Source organism: Felis catus, chromosome B3 (genome assembly GCF_018350175.1).
Source record: "Felis catus isolate Fca126 chromosome B3, F.catus_Fca126_mat1.0, whole genome shotgun sequence".
NCBI classification, from domain to species: Eukaryota; Metazoa; Chordata; class Mammalia; order Carnivora; family Felidae; genus Felis; species Felis catus.
The window spans coordinates 52720601-52735945 of record NC_058373.1 but is presented as its reverse complement, the minus strand read 5'-3'; the positions used below and the strand labels follow the sequence as shown (position 1 = coordinate 52735945).

Genomic DNA, 15345 nt, shown 5'->3' with positions numbered 1-15345 from the left:
AGAGATTTCATTCCCTTTGGGTATATACCCAGACTGGAATATGGAATCATATGAAAGTTCAATTTTTAATAATTTGAACCTCCATGATATTCTCTATATCACCGTAGCAATTTATATTGCCAACAACAGTGAAAAGGAAATCCCTTTTTCTCATCCTTACCGATACTTGTTATCCCTTTGTTACATTTCTATTTGATGTTATCTCTTTGTTGTTTTAACAGGTGTGAAGTGCTGTCATTGTGGTTTAGATTTGCATCGCTCTAATTCATGATGTTGAGCCCCCTTTCACCTCCTGGCTACTCTGTCTTATTTGGGGGAAATGTCTATCTACTTGGTGCCCTTGGGCATTTTCTAATTGGATGGTTTCATTTCTTTCTACTGAGTCATATGCATTTGTTAGATGTTATGGATATCAACCCCGATCAGATATGATGTGTTAATGTTTGTTCTCCCATTCTGCAGCTTGCCTTTTCATTTCCTAACGGATTCCTTGGCTGGGTGGGAGCTTTTTAGTTTGGTGTAATCTCACTTGTTTGTTTTTGCTTTGGTTGCCTTTGCTTTGGGGGACAAATCAAAAAAATCATTGCCAAGATTTACATCAAAGAACTTACCTACTGTGTTTTCACCTAGGAGTTTTAGGATTTCAGGTCTCATGTTCATGTCTTTAACCCAATTCGAGTTGATTCTTTCGTATATGGTGTAAGAGAGGAGTCCACTCTCATCCTTTTGCCTGTGGCTGTCTACTTTTCCCAGCAATTTATTGCAGAGACTATCTTCTTTCCATTGTTTACTCTTGACTCCTGGTCATAAGGTGGTCACAGATGAGTGGGTTTATTTCTAGGTTCCCTATTCTGTTCCTTTGTGTCCATTTTTATGCCAATACCACACTATTTTGATTTTTTTAATGTTTATTTATTTTTGAGAAAGAGAGAGAGCATGGGCAGGGGAGGGGCAGAGAGAGGAAGAGACACAGAATGTGAAGCAGGCATCAGGCTCTGAGCTGTCAGCACAGAATCCATTGCGGCGCTCAAACCCATGAACCGTGAGACCATGACCTGAGAAGTCGGACACTTAACCGACTGAGCCACCCAGGCGCCCCCGAGAACTTTTAAGATGTATTCTCTTAACTTTCAAATACACAGTACAGTATTAGTAATGGTAATTACTGTGCTGTATGTACATTACATCCCTGGACTTTTTGTTTTTCCTAAAGCTGGGAGTTGGTGCTTTTTAACCTTAGTCACCCACTCATCTACCTCCCACTTTTCCCTGCCTCTGGAAACCACCAAATTTTTCTCTAGATCTATGAACTCAGTTTGGTTTTTGAGTTTGTTTCTTGTTTTTTTTTTTTTTTTTTTTTTCTTGTTAAGATTCCACCAGTAAGTGAGATCAGTCTGATTCATTACACTGGGCACAATATTCCCAAAGTCCATCTGTGTTGTTGCAAATAAGCCTTCTTGTTTATGTACACATGATCCCATTGTGTACATATACACCCCATTTTCTCTATCCATTCATCCACCTGTGGACACTTCTGTTGTTTCCATACCTTGCCTATTGTAAGTATGCTGCAGTAAGCATGGGGGTGCATGTGTCTTCTCAAGTTAGTGTTTTTATTTTCTTTGGATACTCAGAAGCAGAGTTGCAGGATCACATGGTAGTTCTATTTTTAATGTTTTGAGGAATCTCCATTCTGTCTTCCATAGTGGCTGTGTCAATTTACATTGCCACCAAGGGCATCCAAGGGCTCACCCTTCTCTACATCCTCACCAACACTAATGTCTTGGCTTCTTGATGATAGCCAGGTAGCAGTTGTGAGATATGTCATTGTGGTTTTGATTTGCATTTTGCTGATGAGGAGTGATATAGAGCATTTAACTCTTGGCCCTCCATATGACTTCTTTGGCAAATGTCTGTTGAGATCCTCTGCCCATATTTAATCACACTTTTGTTGCTATCTTTATATATTGTGGATATTCACCTCATCAGATACATGCTTTACAAATAGTTTCTCCCCTTGTATATCTGGCCTTTTCATTTTGTTGATAATGTCCTTAGCTTTACAGAAGCTTTTCAGTTTGATGGAGTCCCACTTGTTTAGTTTTGCCTTTTCTGCCCTTGCTTTTGGTGTCACAACCAAAACCCATTGCCATAACCAGTGACTAGAACCTTAACCCCTGTGTTTTCATCTATGAGTTTTACGGTTTCTGGTCTCACTTTCAAGTCTTTAATGTACTCTCAGTAAATTTTTTTTTTAACAACATACTGTAATTTTTTATTATCAACCATCTAAAGTCATAATGCCTCTAGATTAACACCAAGTGACCGAGTACTTTATTCCTGAAAAAGGTTTTGGAAAAGCTTCCCTCTGTGCAGTTGATTTGGCTGAATTTTTTCTTTAACAATTTTAATTCCAGTATAATGAACATAGTGTTATATTCCAGGTATATAATATAGTGATTCAAAATTGTATACATTACTCAGTGCTCATCAAGATAAGTGTACTTTTAATCCCCTTCATCTATTTCACCTATCCTCTCCCCCACCTCCCCTCTGGTAACCACCAACTCTATATATTTAAGAACCTAGGTGTGGGAGGATCTTGTCCTCCTTTTTTTGGATCATTTGTTTTGTTAAATTCCACATACGAATAAAATCTTAGGGTATTTACTGTCTTTCTGTGACTTATTTCACTTAGCATAATACCCTCTAGATTCATCCATGTTATTGGAAATGGAAAGATTTCATTTTTTTTGTGACTAATATTCCTGTGTGTGTGTGTGTGTGTGTACCAGTCTTCTTTGCCCATTCAGCTCTTGATGGACACCTGTGTTGCTTTCTGTAATTTGGTTATAATAAATAATGCTACAATAACATAGGGGTGCATATACCCTTTTGAATTAGCATTTTTGTATTCTTTGGGTAAATACCCAGGAGTGGAATTACTGGGTCTTATGGTCATTCTGTTTTTAATTTTTGAGGAACATCCATTGTGTTTTCCACAGAAGCTGTACCAGTTTGCATTCCTATCAATGGTGTATGAAGGTTCCTTTTTTTCCAAATCCTTGTCAACATTTGTTGTTTCTTGTGTTTTCAATTTTATCCATTCTGATAGGTGTGAGGTGATATCTCATTGCACTTTTGATTTGTATTTCCTTGACGATTAGTGATGTTGAGCATCTTTTCATGTGTCTGTTGGCCATCTAGATATCTGGAGAAATGTCTGTTCTTGTCTCTGCCCATTTTTTAATTATTTGTTTTTTGGGTGTTGAGTTGTAGGAGGTCTTCGTATATCTGGATACAAACCCTTTATTAGATATGTCATTTGCAAATATCTTCTCATTCAGTAGGTTCCCTTTTTTTGTTGATCATTTCCTTTGCTGTACGGCAGCTTTTTATTTTGATGAGGTCCCAGTAGTTTATTTTTGCTTTTGTTTCCCCCACCTCTGGAGACCGATCTAGAAAAATGTTACTATGTCCAATGTCAGAGAAACTACTTCCTATGCTGTCTTCTAGAGTATTCAGGTCTCACATTTACATCTTTAATCCCTGTCAAGCTTATTTTTATGTATAGTGTAAGAAAGTGATCCAGTTTCATTATTTTGCAGTGGCTGTCAAGTTTTCCCAACACATTTGTTGAAGAGACTATCTTTGCGTTGCATATTGTTATCGCCTTTGTCATAGGTTACTTAACCAAATACTCATGGATTTATTTCTGTGCTCTCTATTCTGTTCCAACAGTATATGCATCTTTTTTTGTGTCAGTACCACACTGGTTTGCTACAGCTCTCTGGTATATCTTGAAATCTGGAATTAGGATACCTCCAGCTTTGCTCTTCTTTTTCAAGACTTCTTTAGCTATTTGGGTGTGCGTGTGTGTATGTGTGTGTGTGTGGTTCCAAACATTTTATAATTATTTCTTCTAGTTCTTTGAAAAACACTATTGGTATTTTGATAAGAATTGCACTGAATCTGTAGATTGCTTTGAGCAGTATGAGCATGTTAATAATATTTGTCCTTCCAATCCATGAGCACAGACTAGCTTTTCATTTGTTTATCTTCACTCTATATGCGTTTCTGGATACAGAAACGCATATAAGGAATTAGAAACCATGACTGAGATTAACTCTAGTTTTGTAAAACCGGTTCAATATTCAAAAACCAATTAATGTAATCTACCCTATCAATAGGCTAAAGAAGAAAAATCAATCAATAGGTGCAGAAAATGCTTCAAGATTTACTATAATCAAGACCGTATGGTACTGGCAAAAGAAGAGACAGATCAGTAGGACAGAGTCCAGAAGTGGGTCTACAAAATGCAGTCAACTAACCTTTGACAATTCAGCAGAGAAAGGTTAGTCTTTCCAGCAAATAGTGGCAGCCACTGAGAAGTCTGAATCTCAGTTCAGACTGACTGAATCAGCTGGTCCTATGTTAGAACAGACAAAAATGGAGGGGATGCAACATGCTCAGGTTACTGGGTACTAAATTGTGGGAAGCGTATGTATAGATGTGTGGTTTCTGCCCAATTTGCGTTTCTGTGTACTCAGACGTCCACCTTCTCCACACAGCACTGCTCCTGACTTGGGTCCTTCACCAGTGTCCTCACCAAACTCCGCATGTAATTCAATAAACGAGAGAAGGTACAGTGAAGTTAGTTCTTACCCCACTAAATGCCATTGCTGAGTGCTGTCTGGCTCATGGGTGTGTCCCATTTCCTAGAATGGCTTCTGATCTAGAAAGTACTCAGTAAATATCTGTGCATAAATGAACTGCCTAGTAGCTTACAAACTCTATTGAAATATTTGATTCAAATTTAAAATGATCTCAAGTAGTTAAAAATATTAAAGAATTCCAGACCAAACTAAGGTAAAACTCTAACAAATAACATTTATTTTTCTTTTACATATGTATTTCACAGCCTGAACATCACATTGCCTTCAGAGAAAGGTGCTTTTATGCCATTAAATTTTACTATTTACCACACAGGCATTTAACATTCTCATTAACATGATGAGACAATTTGCTGGTAAACATTTAAACACACAGACATTGGTTTCAGTATCTCAAGAACATTTTTTGGTCATAACCAAGGAGGTACATCAAAATAGGACACTGGCTAATAATTTATAAGCAAATAATATTTAACTCTGCATAGTTTATACAATAGGCTGTGGTAATAAATAATATCACCAATCTCATCAACTATTAACTGGCCACAAAAAGCCTAACATTCATTCAAATTATGATATGAAATGCTCTATTGGTGTAGTTTCAACATAGCTTAAATGTTGTGGGGGTTTAACCCTGAAAGAAAAAGTACTAAACTGGTATGTTAGGTCAACTACAAATATGTCATGGTCACAAGTATTACATTCCTAACATGAAGGCAAATATTTAAATAGAAAAATGAGCAGTCCAAAAAATGTGAGTGTGCAAATTGTGAGGAAAACATTGCATTTAAATTTGCACTCATTTGCAAGTTACAGTACTAGCTCAGTATAAACACTAACAGGAAAAATAATCAGCAGTAAAGAATGGAAATGACCTCTCCCAGCAGAGAACTAGTCACTGCACACTGCTCCACAGCTCAGAAAGTGTTTCTGGTGATCTAGACTTTCTAACACCTTGTGACTATCCTTCATTCAACGCAGGAGCTGCAGGCATGCTTCCATCAGTGGGAAGACAAGAAAGGAAAACCTGAATCAGCAACATTTCTTTCCTCAATTTGGTATGAAGGTCCTTCCTGTTGTTGTAAATTACTAATATGCTAACTTCTAACCTCAGATGTTTTCTGAATCAGGTTTGCTAAATGCTGTAAAGAATAGCTACCCTTCGTACAACACTAGGTTTTTTGTTTTTAAGTATGTCAGCATGATGACAAGGTACATGCACAGTCATTCTACCAACCTGTATGGGCAACACTCAGCTTGATCAGTTCCCAATTCTACAGAGATTCTCTGTATTGTTTTCAAGGTGTTAACAGCTGCTTGGAAAGCAGAAATGCCTATTAATTACTAGAGTATTTTTTAACTGAAGTGTTTATAAAAATAAAGCCCCAATCTTTAAGTCTATAGAATGTCAAGAATTCTGTTAGGGATGTTAAAAGCATTGGGCAAAACCCTTGTTTTGAGCGTGCCATCCGCCCCACAGGAGAAGATCCGGTTGCCAGGGATGATGTCAATCTGCATGACCCCAGCCCCAAGGTTTCTGAATATGGACTGCTTCGCATGCTCATTTTTGAATGAATGAATCAGGCCATGGCCTGTCAATCTCCAAACCTAGTTGAGAAGAAAGTGAAAACACAAAGTGTAAGTCTTTAAAAAACAGAAAGAGACCAAAAGCAGAAACATGCCCTTCATTTCTGTTGCCCTGAACTGGCCCAACTTCCCAGTACCCACGCCCCCACCCCACCTTCCTAAAGGCTTACCTGATTGATGCCATTCACGTGATTCATTTACTATTGTTACATTTCACTGTCTCTTCTTCACATCCTCTTATAGTTTCATATTAACCACATATACCTCCATCTCTAATTCAATTAAATATTTAAGCGAATTAGATACATTGCTAATGTCAAGGGAAGCCCTGGGGCATTATAAGTAGAACCTTACCATCTCCCTTTTCAGAAACTTCACCTCAACTATACACAGCAGAGTAAAGTACTAGGAGGCAGAAGAGGGGAGACAGGAGGTCCTGAGGAGCCAAAATAATGTTACAAAAAATTCTATGTACTAACAACTCTTAATTCAAAACAGAGTTCTTTAAAGCTTCTTAAGCTAGAAAGAACCACATAGTACTAAGGGAGGAAGGGTGTCAAGAGGCCTTCACTATCTCACAAAGCCTTACTTTATGGCCACATTTCAAAGAGTGCAGTGGGGTCATTTTTTCCCCAGTCTTCACAGCAGATACAGATAACACTTAGCATGTTCCAACTTTTTATACTGACTCACCTTTATGTTCCCTTCTGCTGAGCCTGTAGTGAAATACTCCTCACAGGGAGCCAGGGCCAGAGCCTTAATAGCGGAGTCATGCGCCTGGAACGTGTGAAGTAGCTGTCTTTGCCTGATGTCAAAAATGCAGACATAGCCTTTCCGACCACCGGAGATGAGGAGCTGCTGTTTTGGCGCGTACTGGAGCACGGTGGCACCGTGATCATGGCATGTGAAACCTGAAGAAGAAAAATACTGAGTCTTTCCCAAATAATCTTGCAATTCTGGTAATGTTTGAATGCACGTTTAAATAATACAGAAATTACCAATTTTTAATTTCAATTTGTGTAATCATGATCCAAGTATTAAAAAAAAGATTCCAAGCGCTGACAGAAAAAACATCCTTACCCATAATCTCAATATGAAAACACCTGCAGGAAGCTTAAACCTTAAGCCCACACTAAGTTATGCTGCCTTGTAAGAAGCCTATAGCAGCCAAAGTGCAGAGGAGACCAAGCTTCCCAATGACACACTCAGCCACCACATTAATCCCCACCACAACGAGTATTTACACTATCCTAGTTCCTGCCCATACAGCTTGTATGGTAAGTAACAAACTCAACTACAGCAGTGTGAAAATGACCAGCTATAGGGAAAGAGTTACCTTTCCCAGCATTCTCTGCATTTTAATATAACTAAAGCCTTCTACCAATATGGGGCAAATCTTTAAGAGCTATTAATTATTCACAGAAAAAAACTGCCATCAAAACTGAGAAATAACTATATTTTCAGAATGTGTATCAGTATGTATAATACAAGACTGAGAAATCTTTCTGTAAAAGAATCCATCTAGCTTTGTTTAACCCAAATGTATTGGAGCATGGAGCCTTCTTTCAACAGAAAGAAAAGGGTATCTTTTCCAATTGGAAAAACTGCCTTAAAAGAAATAGTATTAAAAAAACTTCTTAAATGCTTATTTATCTTGAAAGAGAGTGAGGAAAGGGCAGAGAGAAAGAGGGAGAGACAGAGTCCCAAGGAGGCTCCACACTCAGCATGAAGCCCAATGCAGGGCTCCATCTTAAGACCCTGAGGTCATGACCTGAGCTGAAATCAAGAGTTGGATGCTTAATTGAACCACCCAGGCACCCCAAAGGAATATTTAAATAGCACTGTTTATATTTCTTGTTCTTACTTTATTGTTAGGTAATTCTTTAGCATATCTCCTTTCTATTGAGCTCAAATACTTTGCAACTAATTCTTAAAAAGCCTCGTTAGCAGAACCAATCTTCATATTTTGAAATGTAAAAAAAACGAACGCTATTCTATGCTAGTTGGATCTTTACCTCAGCAAGATAGCCACTCATTTACATCCTTGAATAAACACTCACTGGCTAGAATAAAACCAGGAAAGCATTCCTTCATAGGGTATTAAAAATCATAGATCTTAACTCACTTACCATGAATGAGGCTGTTTCCAGGTGATACCAATGTGTCCCAGAGGCATACATTTCTTATAGAGAGAAAACAGTAATTTTTGAGGTGTTTTTTGTTATTGTCTTCAAGTCAAATATTTTTACGTATTGCATCTTACTTTTTTGTTCACTCGGATTTATACAGCAATGATTCTCAAGTAGGATCAGGATAAAAGCTGGGGATGTAGCTCTTGTAAGAGTTTATCCTGTTCAAACCACACAGTGTGTCTCACAAGACCCCACCTGTCTCTGCCATCTCATCCCTCAAGCCCATCTCTTTTCCATTACCACTCCAGGGAAACGGAGACATGATTTCCTGAGGAGAGGGGATGCTTCTGTACCCCCAGGGGTAACCACCACAGGGAAATGAGGTGTTTACTCATGGAAGTATCACCAATGAACATGATGTCAGGTCAAAAAAAGTACAGAGTATGGTGGCTACAGTGTCTCAAGAAGCTGACAAAAGTGCAAAAAAAAAAAAAAAAACTTTAACATAATTACATATACTTGTTGATAACCTACATTGTTTTTCTCTTTTTGGTAAGGAAAACTACTAAGAATTATGTAACCAAGTTTTTTATCCAGAGGTGCAAAAACTCCTAAGTAAAAAAACCCATACTTGGTAGCAAGAATACCTTTCTGCTTAAAAATGTGATTATTTATGCTTCTGTCAACCCACCTGTTATCATTGGACTGTCCAGATGTGGCAACTAGACTTGAAGAGGTAATAAATGCAAAGTCGCTTGTGGCTTTACTGTGGCACTGCCAATTCTATGAAAAATAAAGTGCAAATGATGTTACCTAAAAATCCAGTAAAATCTGGTAAACAGCACAAACACAGAGTTCTGCTAGCAGTATATGCATGCGCAAAGAACAGGTTTTAAAAATCTACAATAAAATGATAAGCAGATTAGCTATTATTGGCGTATTCTTCACTAATATCCAGTGATACTTTAAAACTGGAAGAGTTGGTAATAATATGCAAGTAAAGGTTGTTTTTATAGATTATCTAACAAAGTAATAGGATGAACTTAACCAAGCCATTTAACAATTTTTGCTAATGATCTCAAATACATTTAATAAACTTTACATAAAAATATAAATCATAATAAACAACAATAGCCCAAAGAGGGACACTCCCACCTGCCCATCTAGTCTTACACTACACTGTGAGGAACTCAAGTCAAATTAACTTCATAACTTAAATGCAAGCATCCATCTTCCATACCATCTCTGTGCTCCCTGCCCTCATCTTCCCTTCCCTGTAAAGATTTTAGCAGTAATAAAAACAAGGTCAAATGTCCTGCAAATAATCTATAGCCTTAGGCTGCCCAAAACCGCTCTTAAGGATGTTCCAGTATGTGGGAAACCATTTACTGAGCCAAGGCATGACTTTGCTTGTTGGATAAGGTGAATGAATAGAAACCTGGAGGTGAAGACTCAGTAGGGTGTCCAGGTATTTTAAAAAACATTCTTCTGTTTGGAATGATCATGATATAGATGTGAGTGAAGGTAAGAGGACAGATTCAAGAACACTTTCGTTTCTGTAAAAACTTTATGACAGTCTACAGGGCACTAATTTAAGAGAAATATCTTGTCGCATATACATAATTAAGAACACACATATATAGTCTAGAAAAGAAAATTAACATATATGAAGTTGTGCAGAAGAAGTTCTGTGCAGGACAGCATTACCCTCCAGCCTTCCTACCCCAACTGAGCCCCCACCAAGTGAAGATAGGCTTATCTACATCATCAAATGTTTTAACATGATTTGGATTAACGAGTGAAGTGGCCCATTGGGATTGGTTAATTTATAATGTAGTAAGAAAAATTCTGGAGCAAACTAGAATACATGAAACCTGTCAGAATTGGGTAGTGATTCACTTTAGGTACTATATTAAAAATATATCAAGAAAGGGTGTGCCTGGGTGGCTCAGTCGGTGGGGTGTCCAACTTTGGCTCAGGTCATGATCTCACAGTTCGTGGGTTCGAGCCCTGCGTTGGGCTCTGTGCTGACAGCCCAGAGCCTGGATCCTGCTTCGGATTCTGCGTCTCCCTCTCTCTGCCCCTTTTCCACTTGTGCTCGTTCTCTCTCTCTCTCTCAAAAATAAACACTTAAAATTTTTTTTTAAAAATCTATCAAGAAGTTAAGAGTTTTCAAAAAAGTAGAAACACTTATAAGGAAGCCTCTCAACATTTTCAAATACAGTGGTCATCCTTCAAGTTCTGAAAAGGAAGCTTTTTTGCTTTTTAGTCATTTAGGTCTATAACTAGGGCAAATAATGGGTGCTGTGCTGCTGGGCAGAGGTGTCCCTTTTTCAACAGATCCATTGAGTGAATCTCCAATGAGATTTAGTGTCTTAAACAGACACTTGATAAATAAGCAGCTTCTGGACGTGCTCTGGGAGTGCTGAGTGATACTTACCATGTAAGGTTTAGGATTTGATGCAGTTTGGTTTACTTGCCAGATACTCAGAAAACCCTCTCCATCTGCAACACCACACTGTAAGAATGGCACAAATATTAAACACAGCTTCTTATAACCATATCGAAGGCAAAATCATTGATTGAGAGTCACTGAAATCTCACTTAACATTCTGCCTGCACCTATTTCTATAGTGTAGGTCCCAGGAAAGCTAAGCACTAAAAATACCCTGAAACCTTTTAAGTGCTCTTCCATACTTATTTTTTTGTTTTCCTTTAGTAAGAAACTGGAAGATTTCAGGTGCTTTTATTACGTACCACCAACACACTCAACAGAAATAGAGTTCTTTACCTTCACAGAGTATTTAATATCTTTAGGTAGATGACTGACCCATAAAACAACCTGAAGATCTGTGTTTTACTGGGAGCCAAGGGGGCATATAAACAGACACCAATAAACCATCTGCCTAGCTTAAACCCAGCGTCACTGAATTGGTTTTTAGATGTAGTTTTACTAAACATCTCCTCATAAATACCTTTTTCAGATGAAGTGTGCAGTAACCCCCCACCCCACCCCAAACCAACCTTGTTGCCTTGTGAATTAAAATATAATCTGGTAACTCTTGCATTGCCAGCTTGGCGGAAACAGACAAGTTGCTGAGGTCGTGTCCATTCAAACATTCGTACACTGCCATCCTGAGCACCTGTAAGATCTAAAACACAAAAGGAAAAGCAGAAAATAAAAAATGAAAAAGCTAAAGAGTTCCAATATTTTCCATTCTATAAATGAACTTCAAAATGACAGAGGCCATCTATAATCCTTTGGATCATAAATAAAATACTTACAGTACTGATGGACTGGGTGGGACGTCATTCTCTTAACGTTATGGAGATTCCTTTTCATAAGCTTTAAAAGAAGATAAAAAACCAAATTCATTTAGTGCATTGCAGAAGAGAGGGGAAGGCCAACTCTAATTCTCATAGCCTTTATTCTCTTACAACTGGAATATTACTAACATATACCCTGTTGTGGGTGTTCTGAACCACTGAACACATGATACCTGTCTGAAGGCTGCAGCAGCAGTCACGTACTGGCACAGCCCTGGCCCGTATGGACCATGTGGGTACCAAGCGGCTTCATCTAGAATAAAGGGAACTCTCCTCCAAGTGCTCTCCCTGAGGACAATCAGGAGTCTCTCCAGACTCGTCAGAATAGAACATGAGAATGGGATCCCTTCAACCACAGTGACTAACAACAATGTTATAGATGCATTTTTCAAATAGAGTAGACACAACTCCTCTTTGTCTCTGCTTTACCACTTTGCACCTCTCAGTTTGCCCATCTATACAATGGGAGATAATACTGTCACCTACCACCTAGGGCTGTTGTGAGGAAAAGCATGCTCCTGACAGAAAGTCACAGTATGTTAGCTAACTAACATTATTAGTTATGGGGTGCTAACTAGTCATTGCCCTCGTCTTGAGGATCGTTCCTGAGTCAGAGTGACTTCCACTTATTCTGGAGTGAGTCCACACCCAGAAACCACACTGAATCGTAAGTAACATACCACACTAGCTCCCGTGCTCGTCTGCCCACTGCCCAGCCACGGCAGAGAGGAAGGTGGGTGCACCTGACTTGCTGAATAGGATGTGGCACTGGGCTGGTAAAGAGTTGTAGTGGAACCACGGTAATCAATATCATCTGAACTGTGAACAACATGCGTGTGTTACTACGAAGTGTTCTCTTAACACACATTCCAATTACACAGCTTCTTATGTATCCACAGGACAGCCTTTACTTTTTAAAAAATGAATAAATATCCATAAGGAAAACTTAGATATAGTTTCTAATCAGAGGCAATTTTAGTATCCGTTAACTTTTCCCCTTGAGACAAAATATTTTACTGCACACAAGATGGAACAAATGTTTTCTCTGAAGAATTTAACACAAATATTATTTTTACCATGTATAGAAAAAGATTATAAGGTCTCTTCAAATATAGATATCCCATGTATCAAACTCATACATTTTAAAGAAATCTGAGTTTAAAGGCTTCTTCAAGTACTAGTAATCACGTAAAAATGTTACAGTAATTTTTATGATGGACTATATCATATTACATGGTTATATCAACTCTGACAGTATGATACTGAGACCTAGTAATATTATATCCTAAGAAAACAGAACCCTACAGAACAAGGAGAGAGGTGATGATGGCACCATTCCCAAGCACATAAAATGTCCAAGAGTGTGGAGAAAAGCAAGAGGGGGGGGCGAATGTGGAGGAGAAACCCCAAAATAGGAAAGTGTTGCAAAACACTCTTGGTGCAGTATCCACAGCGTTACTGAAAAATGAACTTGTCTACATCTTCATCTGTAAAAAAGGTATGCCTGTAAGGTGATAATCAAGAAGGAATGATGAAATTTACCACTAAATGTGACCTATCAATCAGTCTTATTAACATATTGGTATATTCTGCTTTTTGTTTTAATTATCCAAACCAACTGAATTCGCTGAATACTGTGTAATTCCTGACATTTCTTTGTTAGGGTTAAATGTCAATGTTGTAGTTATTGGCATTAGGCTTTGGTGTTGGGGATTATTCTGAGTCAAACACTATGAATAGTTCCGTGTGGAATGGCAGAAGTATGAGTAATTTGTTCACTGATTTAAGAAGAGCCTTTCGGGGCGCCTGGGTGGCGCAGTCGGTTAAGCGTCCGACTTCAGCCAGGTCACGATCTCGCGGTCCGTGAGTTCAAGCCCCGCGTCAGGCTCTGGGCTGATGGCTCAGAGCCTGGAGCCTGGTTCCGATTCTGTGTCTCCCTCTCTCTCTGCCCCTCCCCCATTCATGCTCTGTCTCTCTCTGTCCCAAAAATAAATAAACGTTGAAAAAAAAATTAAAAAAAAAACAAACTTTAAAAAGAAGAGCCTTTCATTGGCACCTAAACCAATTATGTTGGTTTCCTACCCAAATAAAGAGATATATATACTTTTCAAGATAATTCAAATCTGCATAACCATTTAATGGGTTCTTTTTTAAGAATACTACGTTTAAAATGGACTACACAAGGCAGACTAACCTTTTGGATTCTCTGTCATATTCTTCTCCAATCCATATATACGACTGACAGGCCAGCAGAGAAGTAACATCAAGTTCTTGTACATCATGTGTTGAAGCCAAGACAATTTCGTTACAGTTTGACTATAAAGCAAAGGCAGAGTCAATAATTTAAGTGACTTCACTAAAATAATGGCACAATCTTTACAATGACTAAAGCTTTTACCTTATTAATGGAAAATGCCATGATCATATCTGATTCCTTATGAATGATTTTCGCCTTTCCACCCGGATAGCCCAGATCAGCTTCAACCTGCAAAACGTTACCGGCAGTTAGTTGTTGTGTAACTCCATGCGAGACACACACACATTCCACAGAATTAAAAGAAGGATAAGAAGAAAGTGTAGCAGCAGCAGAAGCAAGAAAAAAGGTACCAGTAATTTTAGTATGTTGAGAATTAACTTTGGAATTAGCTTAAATTCTGATGTCCTGTAATCATCCTGACTATAAAGATTTCCATTATGATGACAGGATACTAACTGTCATGAAAGATAACTGGTAAGTTTTTATTAGTATTTGTAACAGCAACGTGCCGGCTGCATCTCTTCCAAAAGTGTGCGGACACTGCAGTAAAAATTTGTATGCAGTAAGAGGCACAGGGTGGAAGAAAAAGACAGTAAGACAAACAAGTCACGTAAGAAATTAAACATTTTAAAAGAGAGTAATAAGACAGGAAGAAGGACAAGTTGGGAAGAACAGTTAGAAAGGGATGAAGGAGACTGATGAGAGGAAGGTGCACTGGCTTAGGGTCAAAGGTGACAGAAGGAAAGAAGATGCAGGATCAAGGAGGAAAGATAAGATAACCACGTGTTTAAGAACAGGCTGGAAAAGGGGACAGAAGTGAAGATGGAACAGGAAGAAGGAAAGAGAAGAACCAATGCTTAGGAAGAGCAAGTCAGACATGGTGGAGTGTTTCCTAACCTACACCACTGAGATGTATGGGATCAACGAGTATTTCGATTAGCTGGCTAGCCAACGGGTTAGTATTAGAGATGAAGGTTAGCTCCTCGAAATTTAAGAATGAGCTAAAAATACAAGAGCGTGGAACACTACCTTGCTGTGGCAATCCTCTGCTACGCAGTTTTGTCTGACCTGTTCCACACGTTCTTCTACAGACTAAGTAACACCACACCGTCACAAACACAAAACACATGCATGAAATGAAATTATAAAGAGAATGAAAAATTTCAAACTGAAGTGGTCACTCCATAACTTAAAGATGGTAATTTGTAAACTTCCCTTTTAAAAGCACAAAATCAAGAAAGAAAAACTAAGTAAAATGTGATGTCATCAGATGAACACAATACAAAGCAAAACAGGCAAAATTAATGTGCCTATTACATACACAAAAGCTGTCTCAAAATAAAAATTAGTTATTTGTATGCCAGTTATG

The 15345-nt window shown here is 38.3% G+C and overlaps 1 protein-coding gene across 5 annotated transcripts in view; it reads right to left on the bottom strand.

The window, feature by feature from the left end:
- Positions 1–4870: 4870 nt before the first annotated feature.
- DMXL2 (Dmx like 2) overlaps positions 4871–15345 on the bottom strand; it is a 151693-nt gene continuing 141218 nt past the window's right edge. For 3 of the 5 annotated variants that reach the window (XM_011282863.4, XM_019832420.3, XM_045059305.1), the window contains 11 exons: positions 15006–15068; positions 14118–14204; positions 13914–14035; positions 12400–12538; positions 11678–11738; positions 11417–11544; positions 10833–10910; positions 9084–9175; positions 8390–8442; positions 6954–7171; positions 4871–6281 (listed from right to left, as the gene is read on the bottom strand). In XM_011282863.4, coding sequence (XP_011281165.2) covers positions 6072–6281; positions 6954–7171; positions 8390–8442; positions 9084–9175; positions 10833–10910; positions 11417–11544; positions 11678–11738; positions 12400–12538; positions 13914–14035; positions 14118–14204; positions 15006–15068 — 1251 coding nt within the window. In that variant the 3' untranslated portion in view covers positions 4871–6071. The remainder of the gene's footprint in view (positions 6282–6953; positions 7172–8389; positions 8443–9083; positions 9176–10832; positions 10911–11416; positions 11545–11677; positions 11739–12399; positions 12539–13913; positions 14036–14117; positions 14205–15005; positions 15069–15345) is intronic. The other 2 variants (XM_019832421.3, XM_019832423.3) reach the window with 1 other exon arrangement.